Source organism: Theropithecus gelada, chromosome 8, assembly GCF_003255815.1.
Source record: "Theropithecus gelada isolate Dixy chromosome 8, Tgel_1.0, whole genome shotgun sequence".
NCBI lineage: Eukaryota > Metazoa > Chordata > Mammalia > Primates > Cercopithecidae > Theropithecus > Theropithecus gelada.
Genome location: NC_037676.1, coordinates 108,567,912 through 108,582,534, shown reverse-complemented (window position 1 = coordinate 108,582,534; position 14,623 = coordinate 108,567,912). Strand labels below are relative to the sequence as shown.

The following is a 14,623-nucleotide window of genomic DNA, read 5'->3' as shown; positions in this document are numbered from 1 at the left end:
TAACAGAGAACACAAACAAATGGAAAAACATCCCATCCTCATGGATAGGAAGAATCAATGTCGTGAAAATGGCCATATTGCCCAAAGTAATTTAGAGATTCAATACTATTCCCATCAAACTACCATTGACATTCTTCAGAGAATTAGAAAAAAACTATTTTAAATTTCATATGCAATCAAATAAGACCTCGTATATCCAAGACAATCCTAAGCAAAAAAGACAAAGCTGCAGGCATCACACTACCTGACTTCAAACTATACTACAAGGCTGCAGTAAACAATACAGCATGGTACTTGTACCAAAACAGATATATAGACCAATGGAGCAGAACAGAGACCTCAGAAATAACACAACACATCTACAACCATCTGATCTTCGACAAACCTGACAAAAACAAGCAATGGGGAAAGGATCTCCTATTCAGTAAATTGCGCTGGGAAAACTGACTAGCCGTATGCAGAAAACTGAAACTGTACCCCTTCCTTCACCTTATAAAAAAAATTAACTCAAGATGGATTAAAGGCTTAAATGTAAAACCCCCAACCATAAAAGCCCTAGAAGAAAACCTAGGCAATACCATTTGGGACATAGGCACAGGCAAAGAATTTATGACTAAAACGCCAAAAGCAATTGCAACAAAAGCCAAAATTGACAAACGGGATCTCATTAAAATAATGAGCTTCTATACAGCAAAAGAAACTATCATCAAAGTGAACAGGAAACCTACAGTATGGGAGAAAATTTTTGCGATCTACCCATCTGACAAAGGTCTAATATCCAGAATTTACAAGGCACTTAAACATATTTACAAGAAAAAACAAACAACCCTATCAAAAAGTGGGCAAAGAATATGAACAGATACTTCTCAAAAGAAGACATTTATGCAGCAAACAAACATATGAAATACAGCTCAACATCACTGATCATCAGAGAAATGCAAATCGAAACTACAATGAGATACCATCTCATGCCTGTCAGAATGGTGATTATTTAAAAAGTCAGGAAACAATAGATGCTGGCAAGGCTGTAGAGAAATGGGAATGCTTTTACACTGTTGGTGGGAATGTAAATTAGTTCAACCATTGTGGAAGACAGTGTGGTGATTCTTCAAGGATCTAGAACCAGAAATACCATTTGACCCAGCAATTCCATTACTCGGTATACCCAAAGGAATATAAATCATTATACTCGAAGGACACATGCACAAGTATGTTTATTGCAGCACTATTTACGATAGCAAAGACATGGAACCAACCCAAATGCCCATCAACTGTAGACTGGATAAAGAAATCATGGTACATATACACCATGGAATACTATGCAGCTGTAAAAAGGAATGAGATCACGTTTCTGCAGGCACATGGGTGAAGCTGGAAGCCATCATCCTCAGTAAACTAACACAGGAACAGAAAACCAAACACTGCATATTCTCACTCATAAGTGGGAGTTGAACATTGAGAACACATGGACACAGAGAGGGAAACAACACACACCAGGACCTGTTGGGGGTAGGGGTTGAGGGGAGGGGTCTTAGAGGATGGGTCAATAGGTGCAGCAAACCACCATGGCACACGCATACCTATGTAACAGACCTGAACATTCTGCACATGTATCCCATTTTTTAAAAAAGAAACAAAAAATAAAAATAAAAAATAAAATGCAGTAAAACAAAACAAAACATATATAGTGTCCTTAATTATTCAATGTGTCAGATTTGTTGAATCTTTTAAAATGTATAATACTGAGAAACTGGTGGCCAGGCACAGTGGCTCACGCCTGTAATCCCAGCACTTTGGGAGGCCGAGGTGGGGGGATCACGAGGTCAGGAGATGGAGACCATCCTGGCTAACACAGTGAAACCCTGTCTCTACTAAAAATACAAAAAATTAGCCAGGCAAGGTGGCGGGCGCCTGTAGTCCCAGCTACTCGGGAGCCTGAGGCAGAAGAATGGCGGGAACCCGGGAGGCAGAGCTTGCAGTGAGCGGAGGTGGTACCACTGCACTCCAGCCTGGGCAACAGAGCGAGACTCCATCTCAAAAAAAAAAGGAAAAAAAAAAGAGAAACTGGTTATATTCATGAAAATTCTTTTCCATTACCTTGGTATCTTTTATTTTTTTATTATATATTATTTTTCTGCCATATGCTTATAGTAAGAATACAATAGGAATTATTTTCCTAAACTTTGAAGAACACAGAGAAATCCTTTTGAATTTAGAAATCAGATTGTGTCAAGACTCTGCTTTCAACACTCAATTATTCCTATCACTGAATTTCTCTAAATTTACATTTCATATGAGCTCTCACCTGTAACCTAGTAAGGGAGGGCAAAATTTCCCATCACGTTTAGAACACACTCCAGTCTTTCTCTTGGCCTACATGCCTCCCTGCTACCTCTCTAAGCTCAGTTCCTGCGACTCTCCCCTTTATTGGCTGTTTTCCACCTACCTGGCTTCCTAGATGGTTCCCCAAGCATACCAAACACTTTTCAGTCTCAGGTTCTTTGTCCTTCTGTTTCTCTGCCTGAAATGGTTTTCCTCTAAGACTTGTGTAGTTCATTTCTGCTTAAATGTCACCTCTGAGGAGCCTCTTCATACCAACTCCCCAATCCTCTACCATCATACTCTATCTTTATGAGCTGCTTATTCTTTGAAGTTCATATCACTATCTGTCATGCTGACATATTTTTTATCTATATCTGTCTTCAGCACAGATATAGATAAAAATTAATCTAAGTTTCGTGAGAGCAGAAATTTCTGTCATTCATCATTCTCTCCACAACACTGAAAATAGTAAATTGTACAATGCTCAAAAATTTGTTGAATAAATAAATGAATGAATACAAATATTTTTAAATTCTAATTTAATAAAAATACTATACTGCCAGTTTAGAAATAAATTATACTAATGTATCTCTAATTGTGCAAGAATTATTTTAAAATTATCATTCATTCATAAACTAATTTTAAATTATTCTCAAAGCTTATATCAATGAACCTACTCTTAAAAGTGGAACATAGGTCAGGCATGGTGGCTCACACCTGTAATCCCAGCACTTTGGGAGGCTGAGGCAGGCAAATCACGAGGTCAGGAGATGGACACCATCCTGGCTAACATGGGGAAACTCCGTCTCTACTAAAAATACAAAAAATTAGCTGGGCATGGTGGCACATGCCTCTAGTCCCAGCTATCCGGAAGGCTGAGGCAAGAGAATCCCTTGAACCCAGGAGGCAGAGGTTGCAGTGAGCCGAGATCGTACCATTGCACCCCAGCCTGGGTGATGGAGCGATACTCTGTCTCAAAATTTTAAAAAAAAAAAAAGCGAAACATAAAACTAAGCGTACATGAATGCACTGAATTCTTTTATTGACCATATAATGGTATTGAAAAGTGGTTGTTTAAACTGGAATAGTTTTATAATCAAGCTGAAATCTTTTCACAATTTTAAAAACAAATAAAAAAGAAAATGCAATACATAAAAGAAGATGGAGCATGTATACTAGGATAACACAATGTTGATAATTTTATACACTTATGGAAGATAGTAAGATTTGACAATCAATTTTACTTGATCATGCTGAAAATAACATCTCTTAGCCTACATATCTATTCTGATAACTAAAATGTCTCATAGACTAATTGTTGAAGTCCACAAATGGGTGGTGTTTAGAAACTCTAGCCTTAAGGTTTGGAACAGACTGCCCAGTATTATGTTAAAGCTTCTATAGTCTAAGAAAATATTGGTGTGATAATTCACTGTAGATCTTCCACAAGACAGTAAATTATAATTTATTTGAGATTGATGAAAAGTCTTACTTCAAAGCATGTATTTAAATTCTTTCACCTGGATGATATTCAAAAGGAAGATGATATATGTGACTCATCATCAACCCCTAAAGAACTCTTGATTTCATGTTTATATTTTTCCCCAATACTGGTTGTAAGCTGGTGACGATCAACCAAGTATTTCTAATGACTTATGACCAATGGCAAGTTTGGGAAGGAGGGCTGGTCAAGGTTACAGGTCTAGTAGGCATTGTCCAAGAAAGAGAACAGAGCTCATTAGTCTTTGTGTGGTTTGAACCTGCAACCTCAGACTCATTAACTGCACAGGAAATCAAACTCCTCTAAAAAAACTGAATATATGCAGAAAATAATATACATAAATGTTTTAAACAATGGTTTTCTGTGAATGATAGGATTTAGGTTATTTTTAGTTTCTGCTTTATGATTTTCGGTAGCGTTTGACCCTTTGCAATTAGTTTATTTCTTTATATTTAGGAATAAATGCAAGAGTTGTATTTGTATTTCTGAAAATAAAGTCATTTCATCCCAAGCAGGAAAAACAAATATCCCTTTTGTTTTCAAACACATTCTGCACATACCTTTTATCTTTTAAAGCACTTATCACATTAAATCAGAGCTATTTGATCACTTATCAGTCTTCTGGCTTATAAATGAGCTCCAGAAAGAGCAGCAGTCATTACTTTTAACCAATACTGTTTCCCTGTGCTTAGCACAGGACATGGCACATTACAGATGCTCACTGGGTTTTGAAGGGCTCCTTGGATTCTGCCTTTCATCCAGTGACTTCTTTCTCCCATACATGGCTCTAGTGGAATTACTATCACCTCCACAAGATGCTGTCCAGTCTTTAATAGATTTTGGGACCAAAATTAAAGTGTGTGCAGGTATCATGGTGAAAAAATAATTTGGGTCAAAAAGATGTCATCTTGCAAAATCAGTTGAAACTTTACTAGGATCTCTATCAACATACTGAGACACTCCACTACTAAACCAATTCCTTACTACTCTCCAGGCCCTACTACACCCTGAGTTCCCACTCTTTTAGTGTTACTGTACATATGCTGACCAGTATTTTGTCTCCAGTTACTTATCCATGCTACCAGAAACAATTCTTTCCCTCAGATTATCCTGGAACCTGTCCCCTGTTCGTAGTTTTCTGCAGCAGATTCTGCATATCCCTTTGTTTCTATTTCAACCAGCATCAACTTACTCATTGTCTCTCTCGGATCATTATTTACTAAATAGGAAGATTCATGAAACAATCAAGTTCCACTATTCCTTTTTTCCAACTGAGACTATAGTTTCTTGCAAACTTGAAAGTTTCCTAGATTAAATGTATTTCTTAGATTTTACATGAAATGGCTAAATTACTTTACATATTTTTTTCAAGCATCATACACATAACTATTAGAGCAAGAAAGCTTTTTTAATGTATAAAAAAGATAACTTTCTTATACAGGGTATTTAAAAACTGGGAGAATTGCTTAGGTAGTTGTAAATATGCCTGTAACTATACTAACCTATACTTTTAAAATTTCTAGGTTTTCTATGAAAGTCCCAATAGGCATCCTGCACTTCCCACATTAACCTCAGAGTGACATTTTAAAATCAACACATGGATATGGTCAAGTAATACGATGTCATGGTAGGCAGACTACACTGTTCACAGATTGCAGGAAGTTTTGACTAGAAGCTCAGTGGTAACATTGACAAGAAAGCCAAGCAGAGGGAGTCTGGCAGAAGTGGAACTCAGAATCATCAGGGCAAACACTGACAGTGTTACTCAACTCCTAGACACGTGTAACCGCCCTGCAAGGCTGACCTCTGTGTTTAGCAGATGGATCATTTATTGACAGGTGTATTCTGCCAAGTGTACCCTATCCTGATTCCTTTGAACACTGGAAGCACGTAGCTCTCCTTGTTATGGTTATGTGGTTATCAGTCAAACTTCTGATTTAGATTCCCGTGTAGTTTTCCACAACAGTTAGAGAATGCACTAGTCAGGCTAAATTAAGCATGGCATACACTTAAATGTTACACGTCTTATTTTAAATTAATAATCTTTCAACTCAGTTAGTTTTCCCATATCAGTCAATATTTCCATGTGTTTGTTTCTGGATTTCAAAACAGACAGCCCGATGAGGGACTATAATGGCTTAACTAAATTAATGTAATGATGAGTTATTATGCATTCCTATTAAAATATTTATAAAACAATAATCTCCAAAATATAAATTAGAATATGTTAGGAATATAGAAGAATTACAAAGTTTATTGTAAAAAAAAAAAAAAGAAGAATGTTAACAATGTCTAAACTAGGTATCAGTGACATATATCATGTCATAAACATGTTTTACATGTTTTAGATTTAGTTTCTGGTCTCCTTTGCTGCCAGCACTTGGGCACCCCAAATGCTAACTGGGAGAACAGGGATGCCAAACACCCCATAGCTGCATGGTGGGGGTGAAACTGGTAAAACAAATTAATAGCTCCCTGCATGGAAATCTAATGCAGAACACAGCTAGAATCCAGGACAGTGCTGATAAAAATATCCAAGAACCATTTCTATAAAATCTGAACCTGTAACATGGAAAGAATTCTTATAAATTCCAGATAAATGAATTACATAAGATAGCCTCACAATTTAAAGCTTTCTTTTAGAAGGATAACATTTATTTACATTGAGTTACCTGCTTTGCATTTTTTTCACTCATTTCCACAGCAGGCACTTACAGAATATCTACTAAATTCTAGGTGCTGTTCTGGATAATCGGGCTGGAACCATGGCATGCAATCTCTCTCTGTGGAGTTCACTGTTTTGGAGCAACAATCATATCCTCCTCACATCACATCAAAACAGTTAATAGAAGTATGCACCGAGGCCAGGCCTCAATTTTAGTCCTGCCCTGACCCTGTGAACCAGGCTAAACTGCACGCTCTCTTGAAATACAACAGTCATACCTGTTTCAATCTCCTCCTCCCACTTTCCGTTTCCTTTCCCCACCCCACCCCTCTCCGTTCTTTGACATGCTGCCTGCTTTTTGAGAACTCATCTCCTACACACAATTTGCCAGGAGTATAATTCCTTTAAGGAAATGTGTCAAGGTCTCCCAGGAGTTTGAAATGATTCACAGGTTCTACAAAAATTATATTTTTAAAAACTTTTAATGAGAACTTAATTTTAACAATAATATAATAAGAAAACATACTGTGCACTAATAATTAACAATTTAAATAAAATTTCTGTTTGATTATACTTTAGTTTCTTCAATTCTTTTTTTTTTCAAACTGAGATTCTTAGCACCAGGCCAAAAGATCCAAGGATCCCTTCTAGGGAGTCCTTAAAAAGCAGGTCCTTCAGAAACATGACTCTGAATCTAAACAAATAATTATATCCTTGCCTAAAAAAAAGTGCTTACTTCACTAAAAATAAATTTATGGAGCTAAGTTGAGCCAGTAACAACTAAATTTTGATAAATTTATCAAAAATAAATTTATGATGCTACCTACATTTCTAGCACAAATTGAAGAGCAAGGATAAAATGAATTCTTAAAGAAATGAAAAAATTACCAGATTTTCCTTATGTTCATGTATTAAATACTGTGAATTTATATAAATGTCACTTATTCACCTCTTTATATAAAAAAGTCAAAGTTCAATAAATACCTTCACATTTATCCCTACTAGTATTGCTCTTCATTGCTATAGAAAAAGCTCATTATTCATCAGAAAAATATTTTTACACTTCTTTTTTTAAATCCCAAACAGCTTTTAAACATGCATTGAAAGTCAAAGATTATTTAGAATGCCAGCTATTTAGAGATACGCATCCGTAACAATTTTTTCTCTTCCATATTTCAGTTCTGTTCAGTTTAATCTGGGTAGATTTGTTGAAATGTAAAACCTAAAGAAAAGAAGTACTGATGAGCAAATATCTGCCCCACACTGACAGTCACCCATATAGCTTATTAGTCCTGTATCTGGGAATATAGCAATAGCAAGGAATACTGAAAGGATATTATATTACTTCTCCCTCTCCTAGGGTGTGCTGGGAAGAAAGGTATTGGACGTCACTGGGATTCAGTGTGAGGCTTCAATCCTTTCCAGAGCCCCCAGATATCATAGCACTGAAAGTGTCAGACTTCTAATCCTAGATTGCTTTCCTTACCCTAACATGGGGCAATACTCTTTGGAAACCAGATTTTTAAGTTTTCTCTCTGCCCAAGTTCTGCCAGTACAACTCTCTCATAAAATATTGCTCACGATACATATTCATTTACATTTTAGGCAAGTAAACCATTCACTCACCATGACAGATTAGATACAGACATTGCAGCAACTTGTCGAGGAGTCTTCTCTTGATTCCAGAACAGGGAATTAGCAGGTCAAGTCACACCGCTAAAAACTTTAGCTTTGCTTCTGGAATGATGCACAAACCACTCAGTTACTCACAGTTTGAGAGGACCTATAAAGAAAAGAAATAAATGAATATCTCTAGTACCTGGTCTATATGGTTTCTCACAGATTTATTTCATCCAAATCAATGGTTTTGTCATGGTATAAGATATACACAAAAAATATTATTTTTTTCTTAAAATGTAAGACATGTAATAAACCAAAGATAAAATTAAACCAACCATATGATGAGCGGAATGCTTTACTTTTAAAACCATCTGAAAGGTTAATAAAACGTTCAATCCCCGAAGTAGAGAATTCAGGGAAACGAGAGAATGTGATTTGGAGGAACCAAATATTTTTTCATAAGGTTATACTCTCCAAATCAGTTTTACATACCTGAGATAAAAAGATTAGAACAAAGATCCTGATTAGCCCACAGCAGATAAAAAAGAAAGAAGGAAGGAAGGGAGGAAGGAAGGGAGGGAGGGAGGGAGGGAGGAAGGAAGGAAGGAAGGAAGGAAGGAAGGAAGGAAGGAAGGAAGGAAGGAAGGAAGGAAGGAAGGAAGGAAGGGAGGGAAGAGAAAAAAGGGAAGGAAGGGAAGGGAAGGAAGGAAGGAAGGAAGGAGGGAAGGAAGGAAGGGAGGGAAGAGAAAAAAGGGAAGGAAGGGAAGGAAAGGAAGGAAAGGAAGGAAGGGAAGGAAGGGAAGGAAAGGAAGGAAAAGAAGGAAGGGAAGGAAAGAAAGAAAGGAAAGAAAGAAAGGAAAGAATTCCATGACGCGAGTTACCATCACACCCAAGGCTTTAACAAAAAATTATTCACTAAATAATTTAGTGAGTTAAAGTAGTCACTAAATAATAGGAAAAATGATTTATATTGATTAACATGGGGGAGATAAGCCAGGGTGTTATTTATGTAACAAATATGACAAACATCTCCACACATACATTTTGACACCTACTATAGTGTCCTATGATTTCGAATCAAAATCAATCAAATTAATTCCATAGTACTGTTAGCACTTTATTCAGTCAGGTCATTAATCCACTGTTTTTCAATTAAACAAATACCTATTGAGCATATTCTGTGTGAACATACACTATCCTAGCTATAGCTCAGGGATGAATGAATAAGACACTGTTCTTGTCCTCAAATAATGTTTTATGTAAAATAAGATGATTTCAATAAAATAGGGAAAGTGTTCTAATAAAGGTACATCCAGGGCATGTGGGGGCACAGAAGAGGGGGCTTCCAGCCCAGTCTTAGGGAATTGGAAAGGATTTCCAAAGATGTGCTCCAAATGACTACCATTAGGCTTGGCTACAAGTTTAAGAAAATGCAACCCTAAATAAAATGGCTTAGAAAAGAGTTTATTTTTCTCTCATACAAATAAATCTTGACCTAAGAAGGCCAAGGCATATATGGCAACTCCATGGACACCAAGGAAGGAGGTATCTTCCTTCTTGTAGTTCCACCCTTCTCAATCATGTGGTTGCCTTCATGGTCCAAGAGGTTGCTGAGCTCCAGCGAACATGTCTGCATTCCTGCCAGCAGAAAGGAGGAGGAAGGAAAGAAGGATGCTTCCTAACATTTACACATGACATTTCTGCCTACATTTTATTGGCCACAGTTTAGTCACTTGGCCACTCTTACTCTAAGGACAATTGGAAAATGCAGCCATTATTCGGGGCATCTAGTGTCCTGTCAACCAAAGTGCTTATCGGTAAGGAAGGTGGGAAAGTGGATACCGGCAGAAAAGTAACAGCGTCGTCACCACGTTTGACACTCGGTGACATTGACCCCCAAAGTTGTGTGGCTTTTACTGAGTGCAAAGTGGAAAACATGAGGCAAAGGAGAGATGGAAACAGTCCGTTGTTTACTGATAATTTTATATTTTATATTTATAATTTTAAATATCAAACTTCAGCTTCCTTAAGTCATTCATAAGCAAACAAAATATTTCTTGTGCCCTATTACTCTAAGTATTAATGATACAAATATTAATAAAATATAGTATTTACAAATAAAGAACCCACCATTTAACATAGAGGCCATCAAATTTTTAAAAAAGGACAAAAATAAGACACACTCTGAAAATTGTTGTGTGCATATAAGCACATATGAGTGGCTATCAAGGAATAAAGCAAGAACCATGATTTTAATGAATTCTAATTTTACCCAGACCCTGACTGCTGGAATAATAATATTGGCCTGCTGGTGAAGTAAGCAGCTATGAAGTTTCATCCACATCCTAACTGGTCTTTTACATTCCAAAAGGGGCTATCTATCCTGTCCTTGGTAAAATTGTTACAGCATATAGACTTACATCTGTAAAGACAAAGGAACTCCAAATTCTGACACCACAACGGTTAACTTAAAAAGTTTCCAAGGTGTATTTATTGCCCGATTTTTTTCAAGGGTTCAGTTATCCAAAAATAATGTATATACACATATACCCACACATATATATACACACACAAATATATATATATACACACACACATATATATACACACACATATATGGAATATTGTCTAATGCAATTCATTCTTCTAGATATATTTAATTCCATCTTTAGGTAACTGTGTATCTGGATGTTGTTATTTTCATACCTAATTGAAATGCTTTTACTAAATTACATTTTGGAGTTTTGCCAAGTTTGCATCAAGAGACATCATTTTAAAAAAATAACCAACAAGCAAAAACCCAGACTATGAAGTCAACTATTAGGCTTAGTGGACAAGTTGCCAACACACAAATGTTGCCTTTATGAGCACTTAAAGGAAAAAATCGTGTTAGGTCTCAACACCTGTAAAACTATTATTCTAAATTTCTAGGCTGCTTTTCTCCTAGGGTCATTACTGCAACTTACTACACTTCTTTCCTTGCATTAGTTTATGGGAAGCTCTGAAACAAACCTGTGACATTTCTTTAAGAACTATTAAAGACTTCTGCTAACCTTTTTTTTTTTTTGGCCAACTTCAATTTTAACCTTTTTAAAATAAACACATAGATATATACAAACATATGCATACATATATATATATATATTATTTAACGTAAATACACATAAAATCCCCCCAAGTTCTTTTTGAAATAAGAAAGTATAAAACTAAAAACCAGAAGTCGAGAATTGTTTGCTTCTGCAGAATGTAAAAATAATACAAAAACGGCCGGGCGCGGTGGCTCAAGCCTGTAATCCCAGCACTTTGGGAGGCCGAGACGGGCAGATCACGAGGTCAGGAGATCGAGACCATCCTGGCTAACACGGTGAAACCCCGTCTCTACTAAAAAATACAAAAAACTAGCCGGGCGAGGTGGCGGGCGCCTGTAGTCCCAGCTACTCGGGAGCCTGAGGCAGGAGAATGGCGGGAACCCGGGAGGCGGAGCTTGCAGTGAGCTGAGATCCGGTCACAGCACTCCAGCCTGGGCGACAGAGCGAGACTCCGTCTCAAAAAAAAAAAAAATACAAAAACAAACTGGATCTTAGGATCTTAGATAGAGCCATATGAACCTATTGCTTTTGTCGGTCAAAGATGGTCAAGTATTGTCAATGTATATGGTACAACTTAATATAACTGAAGAGTTGACCAAGATAGCCTTAATGTTTCCCTCAGTTTGACAAAACTTTAGGTGGCTTTCTTCCTGTCTATGGCCTCCTAACTTCCTTTTCCTTAGGATATTTACTTCAGGAAACTTGCAATTGTAAATCCATTCTCTGCCCCTTTGAGATGTAAATCTTGTGTCAACCACCTGTCAGTTTCATAATCCAATAACGTATTTCTCAAGGACCTGGGAGCCATCCCTTTAAAATGTAGCCATTGAAAAGGACAGCTTTGCTAGCTGCCTCTCCCTGTGGGAGGGTAGAAGTCTAATTTAAATAAGTGCCAATTAGTAAACAAAGATGGCATAATCAAATTGACCAACCATGCCCTCCCGCAATGTCCTCTAGAACTTTTCTGCTAGCTCAATCCAGCACTTAAAAACACTTCTGCCTTTTGTTTTAGTGGAGTTGTGTTCAGTCTCTCTCCTCTATTGCAATAATGTGGAATCCAGTTTTCCTCGCAGCTGTTTAACTCTGTCTGGTGCATTTTTTCTTTGACAGGGTATTGTTTTGAGTCTTTAAAGTTCAGGATAATTTCCTAAGATCCTAGCCATAATGTTTAAAAGTGCAATCTTTGCTCAATGTCCTTTACCTACAATAACTACCAACTTGGAATTTGATAAGCTTATAGGTATATTTCTGAAATGAAATAAATATTAAAGAATTGCATTTTTTCTGATGACACCAAAATAAAAAAAAAATTAAAAAGAAATCTTACAAGTTTATAAGAAGTAAATATTCAAACACACACAAAAAATTTATAGTGACCATTCATAGCAATTATACTAATCATTCTAACAGTCATTTTGGTGTTATGTCATCTTTCCTTTTCTTTTACAACTTATAACTATCTGATTTATTTTGTCAAGGACAGGCACAATGTGCCTACCAGGCACTCAAAACTTACTGAGTTGAAAATAATTCAAAAGCCTGTTATATTTACATGTTTATGATGTGATTTTTTTTAAAAACCCTGTATTGGGCTTGTTATTTTTTAAATTACATTTAAATGATTGATTGCTTATCAATGTAATCTTTCCAGAGAAAACATCTTTAAAATCTTCACACAAGTTTAAATTTTGTGTTCATTTTGGTGATTCATAATCTTAACACAAATCTCCAACATCATTCTCCACACTTACGTATGAATTCATAGCTTTCAGCCAAAATTCTAATATTGCTAAGAATGAGATCTGCCCCTTTTTCACAAGAGAAAGACTCTATCTTCATATTAGAGGAAGATTTTAAAAATATATGGAGTGATTTGACTTCCCCTGAATGCCCAGCTATGATATAAGCTATAAGCATAGACACAATTCTTCTCTTTAGGTCATTCTTTTAGTGCACTATTAAGGAAAATAGCATGTGAATTTAATAAACCCTCTCTCTTTTAACCTATTTATTAAAATGTGAAGAGTCCTTGAATACAACAATGGATTACTGGGATGATACTTTACCAAAATAATTATTTTAATCATTTTATTCATGAATGAGATTTTAGGATTCAAATCCATCTGAAAAAAAAATACTATATTCTAATAAATTCATTTAGTTGTAATTACTTTGCCATTTCACAAATCTTCTCTGATTTTATTTAAGGAAAAGACACATTTTTCTAACCTACTCCTATGCATACCTAGATGCTTCTAATATCATTAAGACCTTAAAATTCTATGAATATCAGTTTAAGTAATCTACCACATAATAAATACAGGTTTTCTATATTTCATATTTAAAACAATAAATCTATAAAAACGGTTCTTGGAAGAAGAACCAAAATGGTTCAAGGTTTTGACCATAAGCACCATAAGCATTAAGTGTACACAGTGAATTACATCGCTTTGCCTGCAGAAAGTTAGGCTTCAATTCCAAAGGGGTTATTAAACATTATAGACAATTTCAAACTGGGATATCCAAAGGTCCATTGGATTTTGTTTTAAGAGATGTACTGTGCATGTAATGAGGTACATATATATTTGAACTGCACTCAGGGCACTACAAGAGATAATGGGCATGAAATGAAGAATAAAATGCAAGTGGTATGAAGAGAAGACTTTTATGCTAAAGATTCAAACAAATGTTAGCAGAACAAATTATCAAAGAAATATTAGACTCTTTTGAGTTTTACAGGGTGGACTCCTTTTGATTTTCACATCAAATCTAAAGGCTCTTTCTTGTTTTCTGGTTTCCCCATAAACTTACCTTATTGATACTTCCCAGCCGAGGCTCTCTACTCTGCTTGAGCTTGCTTATTTATAATGCTTATACCTGAGCTCTGAATATACTGTACATTTCTGATTCTTCTCTGTACTGAAGTTTTCTTTCCCCTCTAATCTCACTTATCCAAATTCTTCCAGAATCAATACAAGGTCCATGGATCCTGTGAATTCTTGCCAGATAGTTTCATGCTTCTCTGATCTCCCCTCTTCTGAAGCAATCTACAACTACAATACATTTCACAGTAAAATGTGTGCTGCGTTTTTCATATGACTTTTGTTTTTTTCAAAGGTCACTAATTGTGTCTTTTATATTCAAACTCCAGAGCATCTAGCTAAGTACCAAGAACTCCCCAGGTGTTAATACACTAAGGGCAGCCAGAAAGTAGTTCTGCCTGCCCAGGGACTCAAAGAGACTCACGTCCTGCCTTGCAGGAAGGCCAGCTGACATAGGTCCCACAGCAGATCCTGAAACAACCCTGAGAAGTGGTTCCAGCCCATCTCACCTGCAGCTTGAGACAAGTCTTGCCCACAGAGGCACCTGGAGGGAGACAAGCTGGTCAGTGCTCCTGCAGGCTGACTCTGACCTTGGCCCCCTGTG

General features: G+C 36.5%; 1 protein-coding gene across 2 annotated transcripts in view; it reads right to left on the bottom strand.

Annotated features, from left to right (window-relative positions):
- Window positions 1-14,623, bottom strand: part of OXR1 (oxidation resistance 1) — a 463,267-nt gene that overhangs the window by 368,565 nt on the left and 80,079 nt on the right. For both annotated transcript variants that reach the window (XM_025393718.1, XM_025393720.1), the window contains exon 2: window positions 8,115-8,271. In XM_025393718.1, coding sequence (XP_025249503.1) covers window positions 8,115-8,137 — 23 coding nt within the window. In that variant the 5' untranslated portion in view covers window positions 8,138-8,271. The remainder of the gene's footprint in view (window positions 1-8,114; window positions 8,272-14,623) is intronic.